The sequence below is a fragment of the Aptenodytes patagonicus genome, chromosome 14, assembly GCF_965638725.1.
Source record: "Aptenodytes patagonicus chromosome 14, bAptPat1.pri.cur, whole genome shotgun sequence".
Taxonomy (NCBI): Eukaryota; Metazoa; Chordata; class Aves; order Sphenisciformes; family Spheniscidae; genus Aptenodytes; species Aptenodytes patagonicus.
Window position 1 is genome coordinate 13602186 of NC_134962.1, and position 18032 is coordinate 13620217.

At 46.0% G+C, this 18032-nt stretch overlaps 1 protein-coding gene across 2 annotated transcripts in view; it reads right to left on the reverse strand.

Moving 5' to 3' along the window:
- Positions 1-18032, reverse strand: part of PPP1R16B (protein phosphatase 1 regulatory subunit 16B) — a 62734-nt gene that overhangs the window by 2087 nt on the left and 42615 nt on the right. For both annotated transcript variants that reach the window (XM_076351930.1, XM_076351931.1), the window contains exons 3-10: positions 10499-10569; positions 8268-8413; positions 5897-6000; positions 5450-5574; positions 2710-2835; positions 2260-2335; positions 1073-1202; positions 164-332 (exon numbers count right to left, since the gene is read on the reverse strand). In XM_076351930.1, the coding sequence (XP_076208045.1) occupies positions 164-332; positions 1073-1202; positions 2260-2335; positions 2710-2835; positions 5450-5574; positions 5897-6000; positions 8268-8413; positions 10499-10569 (947 nt within the window). The remainder of the gene's footprint in view (positions 1-163; positions 333-1072; positions 1203-2259; positions 2336-2709; positions 2836-5449; positions 5575-5896; positions 6001-8267; positions 8414-10498; positions 10570-18032) is intronic.

Genomic DNA, 18032 nt, shown 5'->3' on the forward strand with positions numbered 1-18032 from the left:
ATATCCCAGTTCATACCAAATGAGAATTTGGTCTTTTGCTTACATCTGATGGATGAGGTTTATAAGTTTTTCAGCCACCTTCCATCCCAGGGCACCCATTGCTATTGAACCTGCGCTACCAGCCCTCCTCAGTGACTCCCATAATACAGAAGAGATTCCTTACGGGGTCTGTATTCTCCTGGTCAGACCGAGTCTCCCCAATTTCTCCAATGAGACCCGAGTTTCTTCCTTCTTCTGCTGCCCCCAGCTGCTGCCAGACGATGGCCTCTTTCTCGCACTCCTTCCTGTAGAGGTTTGTTCGGTCAGAAAGGCTGGCCCTCCTCACCACCTTCCTGCAGGACAGGGAGAAGGGGCATCGAAGCTGTGAGCAGGACATAACGTTTCCTCTTACCCTGTAGCTCTTCTCACCTCCTCCTCATGCTTCACAGCCTCTCCCACTGGAATGGAACGTGAATTTAGCTTCCTGGCACCCACGCAACACAAAGGCACTAATGTGGATATTAAAGGTGGGAGGAATTTTAAGGAGTTTTAAAGTAGTACTGCAAATTCACGTTAGATCTCATAGAGCTCACCTAATGGATCTACTCTGCAACCGGTGGAGTAAATGTAGAGGGAGAGGGCCCACAGGCTGTTTAGTGAGCTTTGTGGTCTGCAGGACTGCTTTGGTGTCTAGTAAACATAAAGACCTGTGCAAACTATCTCTGAACACAGTATCTTGGCCATGAGACATATTATTGAGAAGCTCAATTTAATCCGTTTGAAGCAGTGATTCTCAGACACCAGTATCAGTGGTTTAACAGGGTAAATTCTCACCACTTGGTTCTCTGTTCGGAGCAGTTCTTAAACCACAACAGTGCAGAGCCATTTCCCCCCCAAAAAACCATCTCTTTCTAGTGAAAGAACCACTCTTCAAAGGAGCTCTGCCTTCAGCAACCGAAAGTCAGCTTCTGCCTTTCAGAGCTCGTTCAGAAAGGACAGACGGGTTGTTCTCTGCACACCGACCGCAGGGTGCAACCACATCTGGGTGGCCAAGCTAGCGCGCCGGGTGACCTGCAGGGAACAACACACTTACCCCCGGCTGCCAGTGCTGGAGGTCCTTCGACTCAGGGAGGATTTATGCCTCATCTGAGACTTCATGATCACATCGTGTTTGTGTTTCAACTCCAGAAGTAATACTTTGAATTCTTCCTCTTCACACAGATCTATGGCACACACAAACCAAGCCATTAATCAGACAGTTCAAATGTGGTACCATTAATACCATGTTACTAACTGCACCTTCCTAATATATACAACTACAAATGCTAGGAGGAAGAGAAGGGAAATTTAAGCAGAATATGCTTAGGCACATTAATCTCTAAACAAATTAGGGGAGGCAGAATGCTTTGGACACCTAAACAGGAGCAGGAAACAAGAGCTGCTGATTGTGACGGGGCTCAGCTTTCTGATGATCCAGCTGTTCAGATAGGTTTTGTCCCATCTCTGGAGCATGCTGTGCCTTTACCCATGAAAGGGTGAGAGACATATTGACCACTGTGTCAATGCTTCAAGATGGGAGGAAAAGAAATTTCTGTAATTACCAGACTGCAGCTCCCCTGAATACAGCATTTTTACTTGAGCATTTTTACTTACTCCAAAACGAAAAAGAATATAGACAAAGGCAAAGCAGATCAGGGTAGAAGACAAGAACTTTCAACCTTCAAAACAAGGATGCACAGATTTTTTAATTAAGGCTCAGAAAACCTTTTGCCAAAAGAAAATGTGGCACAAGGTTATAATACACATGGTGAGATGCTAGCACTTTGGCATTTTTACTTCCAATCTGTTCCAGGACTTGTGTGTGCTTTCTCTTTCCAGCCCATATAGCTTACCACACTTCATTGCATCAAAGCAGTGTTAGACACCCAAGTCTTAGGGCTGCACTCAACAGCTGCTCAAGTCCAAGACTACAATATAAGAGCAGGAAGACCCGCAAGCACAGATACAGAGGGATAACATGAGTGGAAACACACAGGAGAAAGACGTGGTGCTTGACAAATTCCTTCTCCCTTGTTTTTATGAGCAGGAAGAAGCATTTTCAGAAGTAACAAATTAAGCACTTTAAAACTTCAGTCCCAGTTAAAGTAACTGCAACTTTGATTCTAAAGACACCTGAAAAATAACGTTAATGCTTCTGAAAGCACCATGTGAAGATTCCAGCATGCTTAGGGGGAAAAGCTTTTCTTGGCAATCTCTTTTTTTTAAGATTAGTAAACTCACCTATTGGCATCTCATCCAAAGATGTCCTGGCACTCAAACTAGCCCCATGGGACACAAGCAGCTCAGCCATCTGCATCTACAGAAAGGGAAAGAAAGCCAAGCTGACAGAGGTATTTTAGGCAATGAAAAAAATTTTTGAGGAGGAAAGCCTCCTCAAAGCTGAAAAGTTGGAATAAGATAAGAAGCAATGGCATACATGCTCAACTCGCCTCAAATTATTCTGGTACGTCTGTGTTGTTAAACATTGTTCCTACCGTTCAACTGCACAGACGTACTCTCCCCGAACTTTCTCAGCAACAGGTTCTTTTTGGAGCCCCAAGGACCTCATCTGACACTGTCCAGTGAGTCCAGCCGTAGTACAGATTTCTTCCATTTGCAGAGTACTCCACAATTTGTCCAGGCAGAAGGAAATGTCACCCTCATACATGACATTTGCAACAAAATCATTACCTGTCCCCAGAAAGCAGCAGCATGAAGAGGTTCCCAGCCGTCCCAGTCCTTAACATCGAGGCTTGCCCCCTGGTCAAGAAGGACTTCAGCTGCATGCAGATAACCATTGGCTGCAGCTATATGCAGCTAAGAGACAAGGAACAGAGCATGAACCACCTCAAGGACCACGAATGATTCTATACAGCAAGTTTCAGTGGAGCTTATGGATACGATCTGGACAGGCAGCACATTTCACATTTGGCAGATGCCATCAGGTCAAAAGCATGTTGTTCCTGTTACTAAAACTCAGTATTACCTGCGTATAATTCTGTTTGGAGAGGAAACTGCTTAACAGTTCTTAAAATAACTTACGCATATGGGTTACAAAAATAATATTTTCACATTTTAAATCAAGGGCTCTTACGTGCTTCCCAGTCTGTAGGGAAACAGCACCATCAAAACGCAAGCCTGCAATGGAGAACATCATCCACCGTAAACTCTGCATTCCTCATGTCAGAAGAATGTCTCCTCTTCCCCACTTAACTGCTGTGGATGTGATTTTTTTGACCAAATTTTCAGCCTGCTTTAGTCAGGACTCCCTTCGTGCAATTGCACTTCTACTCATGCTATAATTGTTGTCACCATTTGAAAATCGAAACCATTTTAATCCTTGGCTACTTTTAGTTAAGGGAATATGATTTTTCAGATATTGGCTTCCAACTACAACCATCGCTTTGGAGACATCAATAATAGTCTCCTTTAGTCCCCCATGACACTTCGTGCCTCTGAAGATTTTCAAAATTGTGGTCTGCTGTTGCATCTCTGAGCAAAACATTGACCTATGCACTACTCTGAGGGTATGAACTCCACTCAGAGCTCATCCTATTTCAACTGTGCTGAAGAGGAGAATTAAAGCTTCTTTTCAAAAATTTCCATGTGGATTCCATCACACAAAGTTAAACCCTCACCTGAAAATAAATTCTGATGCTTTCTGGCAATTCAATTAATTTCTACATAAATATTATGGCACGGGGTCATACCCTCTAGAGGCCATATGAATTAACAAGGTAATCACTTGGGGGTGATACAAAAAGGGAAGCCAAGAGGTCTGCTTAAATTTATGTATATAATCCTTGTTAAAGGGAAAAACGTGTTAAAAAAAATAAGCTGCAATAAAAGCTTCAGTCATCCGAGTTTATCTTGGAGAGACCCTGCCCTCCCCTTTCATTTCTGGTACATGCTTTAGGTGACAATTTAGGCTAAGAAACCTGAATGCACTGCCATGGTCTGGCCATCAAACGAATGACACCAAGCAGCCTGGATATCAGTTATATCTGGGCCCAAGCATCAAATGACCAAGGTTGTATCAAAGTCCCAACACGTATGACAGCATTACTGAACCTTCCCTAAGTTGGGACTGCTGTAAGCAAGGGTTTAAGACACACGTTTGCAGGTGAAAAAAGAAGGGAACAGGACTAGGATTGTTCAGCCTTGTCGGTCCCTGTCCAGTCAAATCAGATGCCAGCTCGCTTTGTGCTGTACATTTGTCCTGGGTGCTCTCCTCTGCCCAGGGGCAGATGCCATCCTACGCTGTTGTGGTTTAACCCGACAGGCAGCTAAACACCATGCAGCCGTTCGCTCACTCCCCCCCGCAGTGGCATGGGGGAGAGAATCGGGGGGGAAAAAAAAGTAGTAAAATCTGTGGGTTGAGATAAAGACAGTTTAATAGGACAGAAAAGGAAGGGATAATAATAATAATAATAATAATAAAAAAAGAATATACAGAATAAGTGATAGTGATGCACAATGCAATTGCTCACCACCTGCCGACCGATGCCCAGCCAGTCCCCGAGCAGCGGTCGCTGCCCCCCGGCCAACTCCCCCCAGTTTATGTACTGAGCATGACGTCCCATGGTATGGAATGTCCCTTGGGCCAGTTTGGGTCAGCTGTCCTGGCTGTGCCCCCTCCTGGCTTCTCGCTGGCAGGGCATGAGAAGCTGAAAAGTCCTCGACTAGTGTAAGCACTACTTAGCAACAACTAAACCATCAGTGTGTTATCAACGTTATTCTCACCCTAAATCCAAAACACAGCACTGTACCAGCCACTAGGAAGAAAATTAACTCTACCCCAGCCGAAACCAGGACATACGTGAATAAACACAGCACTCCATCGACTCTGTATGAGCCAGATGCTATGCAAAGCAGAAAGAAGAGGCGGCAGAAAGTCTCCGGAGTGCCCAGCACCAGATCCTGCTCCCATGAAAACCAGGGGACTCTCACGTCTCCTCCGTGGGAGTCAGACCAGACTATGAGACTAGCGAGAAGCAAGAGATTACTGGGAGGTCGTTCAGTCCCAATTCCCTGGAGGTCAGCAGAAGTGCTATGTTCTGCAACTCCTCATTGTGGGATTTCTTGCACTTTTCTTTGGAAGCTGCTGGTACCAGCTACTGTCAGACAGGACCCAGGTGCTCAGCAGCCCTGCTGCAGGACCTGAGCCGCTGGACAACCGACAGAGCTCACATGAACAAGGGATTCGCTTCAAGAAGCGCAGGGTTAGACACTAAGTTATGTCAGCTGTACTCATGGACAGAGCCTGCTCCTACGTGACAATAAACTAAAACAGGGAAAAAGATCAAAATAGCTTCCTCACTCCTCTCAGTGACTTGTACGTGTTGATTTTGCATAACTCCTGCCACAGGGCAGGTTTCGTAACCTACGGGCTGAAGGAAGGCAAAAGTGAAGCCGCAGCAGTTTCACTCACCAGCGTAGCACCTTGGGCATCAGTCCTGTTCAGGTCTTGTCCAGTCGCAAGTATGTCATGAATGTCACAGATCATGACCTGCTCTGGAGCAGCCCGCATCTCATTGATCCTTTCCTGTGTAATTCCTGTTAAAATCCCAGTTAGAGAGAGAAGAGTTGGAAAGGGTCTTTGTCTCCACTGGTTGAGTAAAATTAGACTTAATAATTCCTGGTTGATATGACCTCACATCTTTTTCAGAGGCTATGTGGCTGAGGGGACTGACACCCGTCCTTCACCCTCATCATTATTTAGGAATCAGAGAAACTAGACAGAGTCAGGTTCCAAGAAATTATGCCAGGCAGCAGGTCTCTGCTTTTCTCCAGAGGCAAATCAAGAGCTGAAAAACAAGGTAATTTTTAGTACTACATTGACCCATTTCTGTATTTTACATGAACTCAGTCTCCTTACCTTGATAGGCCATGCAAGTCTCAATGACATCCAGAGTTGGCTCATCTTCACAGAGGTCGTACGGCATGTTGCCATCTGCATTCACTGCCAGCAAGTCTGCTCCACTGCAAGGAGAAAGCGGCGTTACACAAGAAAGGACCTCAGACATCCTAGAGCAGACAGTGCCAAACACTGGGATAAATGCTTAGCAAAAACTAACGGGGGTTTAGTAGTTGCCCAAATGTCACCAAGATTTGTGTGAGATAAGAAAGATTTGAAGCAAAGCCATGGAGCTATGAATGGGGAAGATAAATTCCAGAAGTGGATGAAAGGCAGCACGCTATGCCTTCTTTGTGGGCTGTGGGGCACATGAGCCACTGAGCCTTTCCTGTCCTCTCCTGGTCCTGGCACTGGACAGACTGACAGCTTCTCAATGACAGAAGTGATTTATTTGCTGAATTTCTGGATAACAACGCCAAGCAACCACCAACCAAGTGCTTGTTATCTGGGCATCTGGCAGTCCTTCAATGAAAAGTTCACAAGGACCAGAAAAGTTGGGAAAGATAGGGGCTGAACGGTGGAGGGAGCCTTCCATCTAGCCAAGGGCACATTGGCAAAAACAGTAATAAAAAAATATCCTGTCAACTGGTGAATTTCCCTTTCTGATTGACCAAAAGCACTTCTCTAAGTCCTTTAGTGACCTCTGGGAGGCCACTATTTGAAAGTAAGATTGCCAGCTAAACTGATCACTGTCCCCATATTCCCACATAATAGAAAATTTCCAGCAGCTTCTGAACTGTGCCATTTTAGCTAGTTGTTGAATAGTTTCAGCTGAATTCTGATCTACCTTAACGGTTACCAGCCATGGAAGGACAGCAGACAGTATCCACTTGCATTTAGATTCCTGTTTCTTTCTTTATTTTTTTCCCCTCTGCCTGAGCAGAGCAAACTGCATTGAAATTCACATTTGCAGAGTAGTTGCAGTGTTAGTTTAATCAGCAAATAAAAAAGCAAGGAACGGGACATCTTTCGTGGGCTACTTCCTCTGATGGTCTCCAAGGGTTCTCGGTCCCAAATACCAGTAACGCTGCCTTCAAAAGCAGTGTTTAACCAGTCATTTGATATGTGACACTTCCTGTAAAGGACAACTTTGATCGTAGCAAACAAATTAAATCACCCTATTCCTCAAAAGTCCAGGGGAAGACTGTTTCTGAGCATGGGATCATGACATTAGGCTACCAGAGTCCAAATTTGCTGGCAACTACTCAAAACAGGTCAGTCTATGACAAATAGGGCCATAAGCTCCAGTTCCTCACCTTGCCACCCATCCCCATGACACTCCCTCATCTTCAATTAAGAATCAGGTATGCACTATATTTTTCTACATCTGTTTGCTCCATTTTTATGCCCCCCATCCAAAAATTTCCTAACCCACGTGGGAACATCCTCCAAGGGATGATTGTTTGCATCCTCTGCTCCACTTTCTTCATTATACGGCCAAAGAAGAAGGGCCAAATTTTCAGTGCTAGTCTCCCAGATGACAGCATCCCAGGAAGAAGTCTCCCTCCCCGAGGGAGAAGCAGCAGGCGCTGCTGCACAAGGCAGCATGTTAACACTCCCAAGGCACGCTCTGCTCTCTACACCGTCACTCCAGGAAATGGAAGAGAGGGCTCCTTACAGAGTCGGGACTACCTGCTCCAGACAGGATTCACAGCAGGTGCTCATTAGGTGCTGCAAATGGTACAGCTTAAAACACGTCTGGCTTCCTCCTCCTTGCTGGCAAGTCTAGAAAAGACTTGAGCTTTAGGGCCTTGGTAAAGCCAAGTGGAAGGTCCAGTGCAAGCACCCTGTGTCACACCGCTGGGGAACAAACGCATTACAAGAAGCTAACTGGTTACTAATTAAGAGCCAGTAAGACAGGTCACAAAGTTCACCCAAGTATTTGAGCTATACAAACATGCTGCTGTCCTCCTACGTCAGTGTCTCTGACTTTGGCTGGAAGACCTGAAGTTGTGTTTAAGAGCTTGAGGGTGGATCCTCCTGGCTGCTCTTATTTCTACCCATCCAGCGAGCATGGTTCAACAAGCACAAACACAGACACGTACACACCAGAATACAGGCAAAAAGGGGCAAATTTTGGCCCGGTCTCCAGAAGCTTCATGAAACTGAGTCAAGTCACCTAGGGTTTTACTGCGTCTCCTCAGCCTTTCTGCTCTTCCTCCTCCACCCCCTTCTCCCCCAAGCAGGAAAGAGTCCCATGAATAGCCTGAAAGCAGGGAATAATCACCACTGCTGCAATCTCGCAAGGTACTGAGCAGTCTCGGTTTCCATCCACAGAAGCTGTGGGTAGAATCAGATCTGCAGAAAGGGACAGACACAAAAAGCCACCTACTGCTGGATGAGGATCTTCACCAGGTTGATATGACCACATGTAGCTGCTGCATGCAACGGAGTCCACAGCTCGTTGTCTTTCGCGTTGACATTGGCCCCGTGGTTGAGGAGAAGCTTGACTATCTCTTCATAGTTGTCTATGCAGCACTGGCGAGGAAGAGATGCAGACAGATTGGGGTTTTTTTTAAACTTTGGGAAGATGAGGGTTCATACCTGCTCAGTTGTACCAGGGTACCTGGACGTGGAGACCTACTTTATCCTGCAGTGTTTGCCAACAAGCATCTCCAACAGAGTTAAACACTAAATTGAGCACAACCGGGTCAGAAAGCACCATGCAGAACACCTACACTGGACAGACTGAAGGTCACTGGTGTTTTACAGGGCCTTCTGGTTTGCGGACAGAACCAGTAGGGAACAATAGCAAACATGTGCACAGCTTCTGTTCCACTGGGTCTTCCATATTCAAGAGCAAACATAGCAGAAATTCAATGTAACCAGTATAACCACATACCAAGGGATGAGATGACAAGCTGACATTCCCTTTTCTTAGGGAAAATCCCACACACTGGCATGTGATGAGTAAAAGTCTTCCTAGTAGCTCACACTACCTACCACAGTTATCTGAAGAAATGCAAGTTGGATTCCCAGAATTATGAGGTACTTCACAGGGCACCTTTCATCTCCTGAAAAAAAATCAGCATCCTCGATGCACTTACACCAACCACAGTCCCAGAGGTAGCATGCAAGAAGGGCCTCAACCGCTTTCCTTTGGGGAAGGTGGAATTTGCTCTTTGATCCACCTCATGCCCACTTCTTGACATGAACATGTGTGTGATAAAGACACTAAAATAAGATTCATTCTTGTGCAAGAAGCCTGTTTGTGGTCTACGCATTACTGCAGACCCACATGGGAGACTCGCAGCTCAGCACTGCAGTATGGGCTTGTAATGGGGCTGAATTATACCCCACAACAAGCATTTTAGCAGCCGAGTGACAAGAACCTTGTACGTATTTCTATTTCTGTTTACTGTTTGTATATGGAAGTGAGGTTAAAATCACGCCTGTCACACAGCCAAGTTATCACAGAAGTGTAACTGCATCACTCACTGGAAGCCACTGCTAATGGGCAATAGTGTTCACCCAGGAGCTTTTCTCTGTTCAGGGATTCAATTAATTCTAGTGGCTGCAAAGTTCCCACCTCAACTCCCAAATGCACCTTTACAGTAACTGACCCTTCAGTGGGCAAGGTGGGATTACCCTTGGCTTCAGCACCTAGTGGGGAAAGCAATGAGGCTGTCAGCGTTTCTCTGTGTGCAGAATAACATCTCTTTGGAGAGGTGGTGGTGGTGGGGACCTTTTATACTTCCAGAAGCCAGTTTGCATTTTTAAGCAAACATCCGTCCAGCTTTGAAGAGAGCAAGCGACTTGCAGAAGAATCCAAAATCCCAAGTCAATGGGAGCATTTACAGCAGGGACTAATGGAGAGAAAGCCGCGAGTCCCCGTCCCGCCCTCGGGGCGAGCGTGACAACCATGCCACTGTTTCGCGGCAGCGGAGGCGGCAGCTGCCAGGCACGCGAGTCCCACGGGCCTTCTGCAGGCTGACTCCCTGATGCTTTCGCACTGAAAATCAGGACTCACAAGGAGGGGTGGGGAGGGTGGCCTTAGGAAGAAGAACAGAAAACCCCTCATGGCATCAGTGCAGAGGCTCTGAGGAAGGACACAAACTTACACACCACTATGGCAAGTCTGTATTTTACTGGCAATTAGCTGCTGCCATCTCATACAGACTTTTGGAAGTCCCTGATCCTACAGAGAGCAGCAGCAGGCTCTCCAAACATCCTGCAAATCATTTATTTAAACCAGTTTCAAAACCCGTGGGTTGCCAAAGTCTCTAAATTTGAGTTAACCTGCTTTAAGAGTTTACAGCCCAGCCCTGCAAAGATTAAAGGGTGAGAGAAATGTTGTTCTTGTCTGAAACCCAGCACCAATTCCTGAGCTCTTATAATCACTGAACGAAGTCTGAGATACAGCAACAGAAGGGTTTGATCTCAGTTTGCTCCCCAAGAAACAAGATCACCAGCACAACATGGTGAAGTTTCACTGCTTTAACTGAACAGCAAAATTAAATACAAGAGCTTTCTCCGTTCTCCCTGGCAGGTCTGCTCAGAGGGCAGTGGGAAGACGTGACAGTGCGGAGCGGCAGGGAGCTGTGACCTCCTCCCATGCCTCACCTGATGCAGTGCAGTTAATCCATCTTCATTGCACAGGTCCGGGCTGATGTTGCTCTTCAGCAAGTAACACACTGTAAGGGAAGGAGACAGGAGGAAAGGAGTCAGATCAGTAATCCTAACACATCTCTTGCTCTCAGATAGCCCTGGCCAGTTCAAGACAAAGGCAACCTGCACCGCCAGGGTGTCCCAGTGCGGGCAGAGCTGCAGGAGACCTCGCAGCCAAGAGCTCAACACTGGCATGAACCCGCAGTCACTGCAGCGCCAGTGAGAAAAAGGCCTTCTTGGTTTTATCCAGCAGAGAGCACCAGCATACAATTTTCCCCCAACTTCCTTCCAAAGGAGACTTTGCTATTACAGCTATTCTTTTCATATGGTTGTGCCGGAACAATCTACATTTTTATCTTGTGCTTTGCAACATCTGAGTGGAACCTCTGCACACTACAGCCCAGGAGAGCTCAAAGGCAATCAGGGATTTTGGGGTCCTGAGTTACAACCACAAGAGAGGTCTCACTGTGGGGCAGATAAGGTCTTGCCTCAAGAAGTTATCAATCTGGGACAAGAGGCCACATACGTTCAGGGGCTTCCCAGAGGCTTTATTGTTTTATTACTGCTTTGGAGGGAAAGGATAAGATTTATTCCATTAAAATGCAAATTTCTGAAACACATGAAAAGCCATTAGCCCCTAGGTAAAAGATAAAGTTTGCTCTGAGGTACAGATTTTGCACGTGGTAATAGCAATAAGGCTGGCAGAGGAAGTGGATTATTAGCAAAACCAGAAACTCTTCAAATTCAACACTGCTGACAGATCTTGGTGATCTATACCCATCTTCTGTTGTTTACTTGCTCATTCCCTGCTTTTTCTCCAGAGATTTCACTACCTAATGCTTTTCCCACCTCAGATGTCACTGACAGCACAGGCACAAGCCAGAGGTTCATAATCGTCTCCCCGGGGCCAGGGTAGCAACAGGTATTCAAGTCCCATCTTATTTGTTGGCAAAGATGCAACCATTAAGCATAACCAGAGCTGCTAAATAAGGACCGATAACAAAGCTAAAAGGGCAATAACCACCTTCAGAGCCGGCAATCAAAAAGACTGCAAGGCTGGTCACTCCCAAAGCATCCTGCAGCCTCTGCTTCTGCTGCTTTTGCCCGATCGCTGTCCCACTGTTAGAGGGATCTCCTTCCCCAGCACATCAGGGCTGTCCCTGGGGACAGAGCACTTCTGGCATCCCGAGCAGAACATGGAAAACATGTCCACAATGACATCAATGTTGATTTATGAAGCTTTGTTTAAAAGATCTGGAAAAATGCACTCGCGAGAAAGGCAAATCGAAACCAAAGTGAAATTTTGTTTGGAAGCCACCGGTCTGACGTTATCAAAAAGGAAGGCAAAACCAGACAGAAGTGAAATAAAACACTTTATATCACAGGATTGTTTCACCCAATTCAAAATGAATGCTGGAATTTACATTTGCTGGAAATAATTTCAAGGCATTGACACCTGCTCAATGAAACTGATACAAAAAAGCAGAATACAACAAAGAACAAAACTCATCCCCCACCGCGGCGAGTCCAAAGAGTCTGAGCTTTTTCCAGCTCAAAGGCCAGTGCAGGAAGCCCACGCCTACACTCAGCTCACACCCCCCGACACTTGCATGCTTGACAGTAATAAGAGCGCTGAACCTCAGCCAGTATATCCAATTTAATAACTGTGCTTCTACTGTTTCTGGCCAGCCCCAAGGTCCTGCTCTCCTAATCCAAGCTGAGTGGTAGGCAAATCATTCACCAGTGGATCTGGTTGTCTCTTATTTACTTTGGATACTCTGCCATTAGGGTTTTAATTCAATCTCTGTCATTTAAGAGCATTGTGTACTAATGACACGCAGCTTCATAATCATGTTTTTCCTGATTACGGAGATTTGGACAAGTAGATGCTGGCAGGTTAACCTTACAAGTGCTGTCTCTCCACGGGAAGAAGCAGTAGTATAAGTCCCAGCTTGTTACGGAGTATGGGGTTTTGTGTTGAAGGCTCTGCGATCACGGCTTGACGGAGCTTGTAAGAGTCCTTGAAGGGTTAAGATTCAGAGAAGGATTTACCCTACCCTAAAGCAGCTTTGAATTCTCCATTAACCCCTGCAGCAGCCCTCGTGTTTGCAGTGCACTTCCCCTTGGCTCCCATCTGCCCTTGGGACTGGCTCACCACAGCCCTCAAAACATTTCCCAGTGTCTCCCCACACACCGAAGACCGACAACCACAAGACACCAGAAAAGAGCACAGAAAAGTAAATGAAAGTAAAAGAAAGGTAATGAAACTAGGTATGGATGTGGTACCAATGAGTCCAGACAAACATGGCTTGAATAAGAGATCAAAGTCCTTTCCAACTAATCCTAAGCTGAATTTTGCATCTTGGGGCTCGGCAGGGGAGCACAGGGTTGGGCAGCAACGAGTCCTGGCTCTTGTCTCTGAAGTCAGAGGGATGTTGCTTTCAGTGTTCCTCATGCTCCAGACAACAAACCCCAACAGCTAGGCAGGAGTCTCCAAGAACTGCCATTTCCTATTACATATGCCCCCTTTTACAAGCCAGGGGATTTACCCAGCGTCCCACCAAGCTCGCAGCAGAACGCAGCCCCGATTCCTACCCACCACCCCCAGCGGCAAGGCACGGGGTGGCAAAGAGCAGCTTCGTCACCCCCTGCTCCCTGTGGGCAGACCTGCAGAGGGACTTGGAGGGATGACATGGATCCTCCCCATGCCCACTATCCAGGAACGGCCTGGGTGAAAACCTCCTGCCCTCCCATGTGGCCGGGAAGAACAAGCCTTCCTTTCTGATGGACTTCAGGAGAAGTGTGCATTTCTGGGTTTTTCAGTGCCTTAAGAATAGGAAAGGGAGGGCACAACTGCGACACTCTGCAGTGCTGGAAGCCAGACCCTCAGCTCCAGGGCTGTGGCACTGCCACCGACCCGCTCCTCTGCTTAACGCACAACATAAGGGACAGGGACCTGAGCAAGCAAAGTGCTTCTCTTCAAGCTTGCCGGTGCCACATGCCTCGCTGCGAAGCCCAACACCTTCACCTCCCACCTCCAGGCACGAGTGATGCCATACAGGTAGGAAGCGTACGCTTCAGCTCACGAGGACGCAGATTAATCACTCGATGCCAGCTGATCACCTTCTGTCGGCTTAAGCCTCAGCACACCACTCATGAAAGGAAGATCCCCCCCATATGCACAAGGTATAGCATGGAAATGGGTCCTCTGCAAGCTGAGGTCACTCCAAGCCCAACAGAATGGGCTTGTATGGGTCACATCGGCAGGTTCAGCAGGCAGCAGCCTCCACTTTAACACTTAACGATTAACTTCTTGAAGAGAGCTCAGTACCTAAAATGCTGAACTCTTTAAAGTCTGTCCTTCTCTGCATGTAGGTGGGGGGAGGTGGGGAGAAGGGGCTGGATGCGTGGATATACTTTATTACACGTCAAGCACAAGTTGTGGGAAGCAGTTTCAAACGCATAGCAAATGAAGGAGTGAAAATTATTACAATAAGAGCTGGGTGAACAAAATGGTTGTGAATAATTCATTGCAAATTATATTAACTGAACAATCACTCAAATGTATTTTCCATTATTCTGCTTGCTCTGCCTACAACTGAGCCTCTCACACACCAAGATGGTGTACATTAATCTTCAATTTATATTTTATCATTCACATATGTGCTGTGTTAAATGGAAAAAGCTCCCACAACAGCTGTGAAAATACATCCTAGGTTTTAAGTCACCCTCCATCACATGTCCTGGGGCAGCCTCAGACAGATTCTCCTCCCCGAACACAACAAACCCACTTCTCAGGAGCTCCCTCTCCTCCCAAGCATGTCCAAGCCTCACTTATTCTCCCCCCAACCTATAAATCAGGGGGAAGACAAAAGAAACCACTGCAAAGGCCCTAAGGAAAATTCAATGCGGGGTAATCAGCTCTCTCACCTGAAGAGATATTACAGCGCTGTGGTTTTTCATCAATGTTACTTCCCACTGAGTTTGCACTAGAAACAGGTTTTCCAGAAAAGTTCCTAAACCAGATGAAGACTTTTCCATGAAGAAAAAATGCCTTTGTCAGAGCAGTTCCCCCTAAGTCAATAAGCTACACCATAAAATTCTGGATACTATTACACTCCCATCTATACCCAGCATTTGCATACCTCAAGTATTAATAACTCATAAGAGAAGAAGCCAACTGAAACTGATATGGATACCAGGGAGGGGAAAAAAACACCGAACACCTTTCTGATAGGAGGTCCTGATTCCTCCCAAAAATATATAGTGGCAAACTGTCCATACTGGCAAACAGGCTTACCTGTGTGCTCCAAGTTTACATATACACACAGGCCATTACTTTTTAAAAATCCAGGTTTATCTTGATCCTTTGCACTCAACGATTTCTTTTTGAAAATATTTAAACTCTTCTAGTTCACTTTCTGGTTCTCAGGCCACCTTTAAACGCTACTATTGCACTGAGGTCTCTACAGCAGTAGAATAATTCTTGTATGTTTATACCTGATTTCACTGAATAAAATGAAGAGAAGTTTCACTTGGATTAAGATGCACGCTTTTACACACGGCTAGAAGTCACTTTCACCCACATGTAGCTTTAGTCAAAAACCCAGCATAGCAGAAGAAACTCTTCCCAGCATTACTTGTAGTGAGATACTGGTGGTATCTGTGCCACATAGGTGTGTTGGCAAAGGTCTAGAAAGACTGATCCCCAGCCTGCCAGGCACGGTCCTATGGATGGGCTCAGCTACTTCAAAGCTGCATTTTTACTGCTATGGTTTTGCAGAGATATTTATTACACAGGATAAACATTGCAAGGAAAACAGCATTGAAGCTATGAGCGCTCTGCCAGCAAAGCGTCCAGCTTCCTAATACAGCATACTATGATATTCATATTTAAGAGCATATCTAAACCCTGAGCAATAACAGGATGAACTTACTTCAGCCTTATCCTCCACTCCCTGCAACGTACAACTGATAGCCCATCCTGGTCCATTGATAAATTCTGCAGCTCTCTAAAGCTTTTTGAAAGACAAAAAAACCCACAGAAAACAAAAACCCACACTAAGACAGCTTCAAACATTTAGTACATCTAAAAATAAATATGGCCCAGTTCGCCTGCTGAGGCATCCCATCATGATTGATCACCAAGCTTTCTCGGGAAAGTTCAAAGCCTGTTAAGACACTTCCCACCTAGTTTATAGCTGGGCACACACATTCCTTCTAATATACCCACAAAATCTGGGAAGTTTGGAAAGAGGCCAGCAGAGCCCCATCTGCTTCGTGCCATATTCACACGGGCAGGGACATTTCATGCAGCTACACTCGGCTCAGGTGCTGCTTCTCTCAAGGAAAATCTATTTCTGATTTTGATGCTTCTTGCTTAAGAGGGCATACCCTTCCTTAGCCCCAAGGAGCCTGCTTCGCACGGCAGGCTCTTCCTGCAGAGCTTGGGGCCCGGATCGTACACAAGTTTTATTCTGACAGCAAGCGAGAGCTGTCAACAACTCATCCACTTATTTAATGCATAGGGTCCAATTCTTTCTCCCCCTCTTTGTGTCTATTTTAATCAATTTTTGCTTTATGCTTTGACCCCTATCCATCACTGTAGCACCAGAGCACCAAGAAGAATACTATAAGGGGACAGCCGCCTACAGCTGCGTCTTGGATGAATGGGCCACAGCCAGGTACCCAAACCCTACCGCATCCCGTGTTTTTCTTGTTCTGCATCTACAGGACTTCAAGCTCTGATAATCCAGTTAGTGCTCGTGATGCTAAAGCATCTTTCTTTAATGGCTGCCATCCACCTGGGATTACTCAGATAAGTAACAGCGTGCAAGTTACCCATCTGCAACCAGCAATGCTCAAAGGACACAGCAGAAACAAAGCCAAATTCATTTCAACAGGGAAAATAAAAATTAGAGGATGCTGCCATCTGACAAGCCTTTCAAAGGATGTAGCGTCATGTTCAAAAGCGTCTTCATCCTCTCCTCCTGCTCAGACTAACAGTGAAATTGGTCCATGCAGGAGATACCAAATACATAAAGGAAAACTAAAGTCAGAGATTATTTTCTTGGTTTCCCATTCCTCATCTGTTATTGGAAGAATAAATAAATCATTTTGGTATGGTTTTTAAACAGATGATGGGCTTTAAAAGGGATGAGTGTTTTATATAACCTTCGGGCTCAGCTGCCTTCAGCAGGATTTCCATGGGCAGGGAGCCATGAAAGCAGATTCCCCAATATCATTGCAACAGTGACACCTGGGCTGCCAAAGAGCCTCTCCTCTCTTTAAGAGGCATTTTGGAGTAGGTATTTGAATGGTGCCGATTTCAAGAGTACTAAAAATAAATTTAAGTCAGACTTATGGAGGTATGGATCAAGGAGACCAAGGCCAAGTTTCCCAAGGATGACCCAGAAGCTGTAGTGACGAGCAGAGCAATGCTGCCTTTTAGGGTGCTATGGTGCACAGCAGAAGGCACTGACAACGCGCAGAGGAAATTGTCCCACTGTGGCCAGAGCCACACGAGCCAGTGGCCTGAGCAGGGAACACCAACAGCAAGTGAGGGATGAGGGACAGCCACGTCCTCCAGCAGCAGCTCAATAGGAACCTGCATCCCCCATCTCTTGAGTTCGTGCCTGAAATGTTGAGTTCGGTGGGTGCAAGCAGGCAAGCAACACATCTCGCTTCCCTTCGTGTTTCAGGCAGATTTAGATGGAAGGGCACCTACAGAGTCAGTAAATGCTCGACCAGGACCTCCTGTTCTCCTACTGCTCTGGCTACTTCCAACTTTCTTCCTACAAAAAGCTCTTCCTGGAAGCCATGACAACACATGCAAATCCATTCAGACAACACAACATCAAGGCCTTTTATCCGAGTAGCACAGACGATCCCACTTATATACCTGTTCAGAAACTACTTTTGATGTATTGGACCAAAACCTACCTACTGAGACACACAGCAGTCATCACCTGTGATGTCTGTACTAAGCTTATTAGAAAATAAATCTTTCAGGGTACCAAAAAGGAAATGCAGCAAAAAAATTAATTGGCTTTAATAGAAATTAGAGCTTAAGAAGTGTTTAGGTAAAAGGGAGCGATAGTGTCAGGAGGTAAACTTTTGCAGCTGTCTGAGCACATGAAGAGCTTCCCCAGTTACATTAACACAATAACATAACAGCTGATCCGAGGAGCAGAATTGCAATATCCCCCGAAGCACCACGCAGAGCCAGCCTGCCAGTATTTGCAAGAGGATACTCTAATATGCTCCATGTAGCAGGAAATAGTTCGTATTGCCTTTTGAAAGAGTTACTAGGTTCCAGAGTCAACAGCCTCTGCCCCAGCTCGTATTTCAGGCATGCTATGGCCTCAGCTAAGCAGCTGTATGCCGACCTGAACCTCATGAATGTTTTTAAGAGTTTCAATTATAAAACAGGAAACTTTCTATTTAGAGTAACAGAAAAGAGGTTTTGGTGGAGGGGTGGGGAAATACA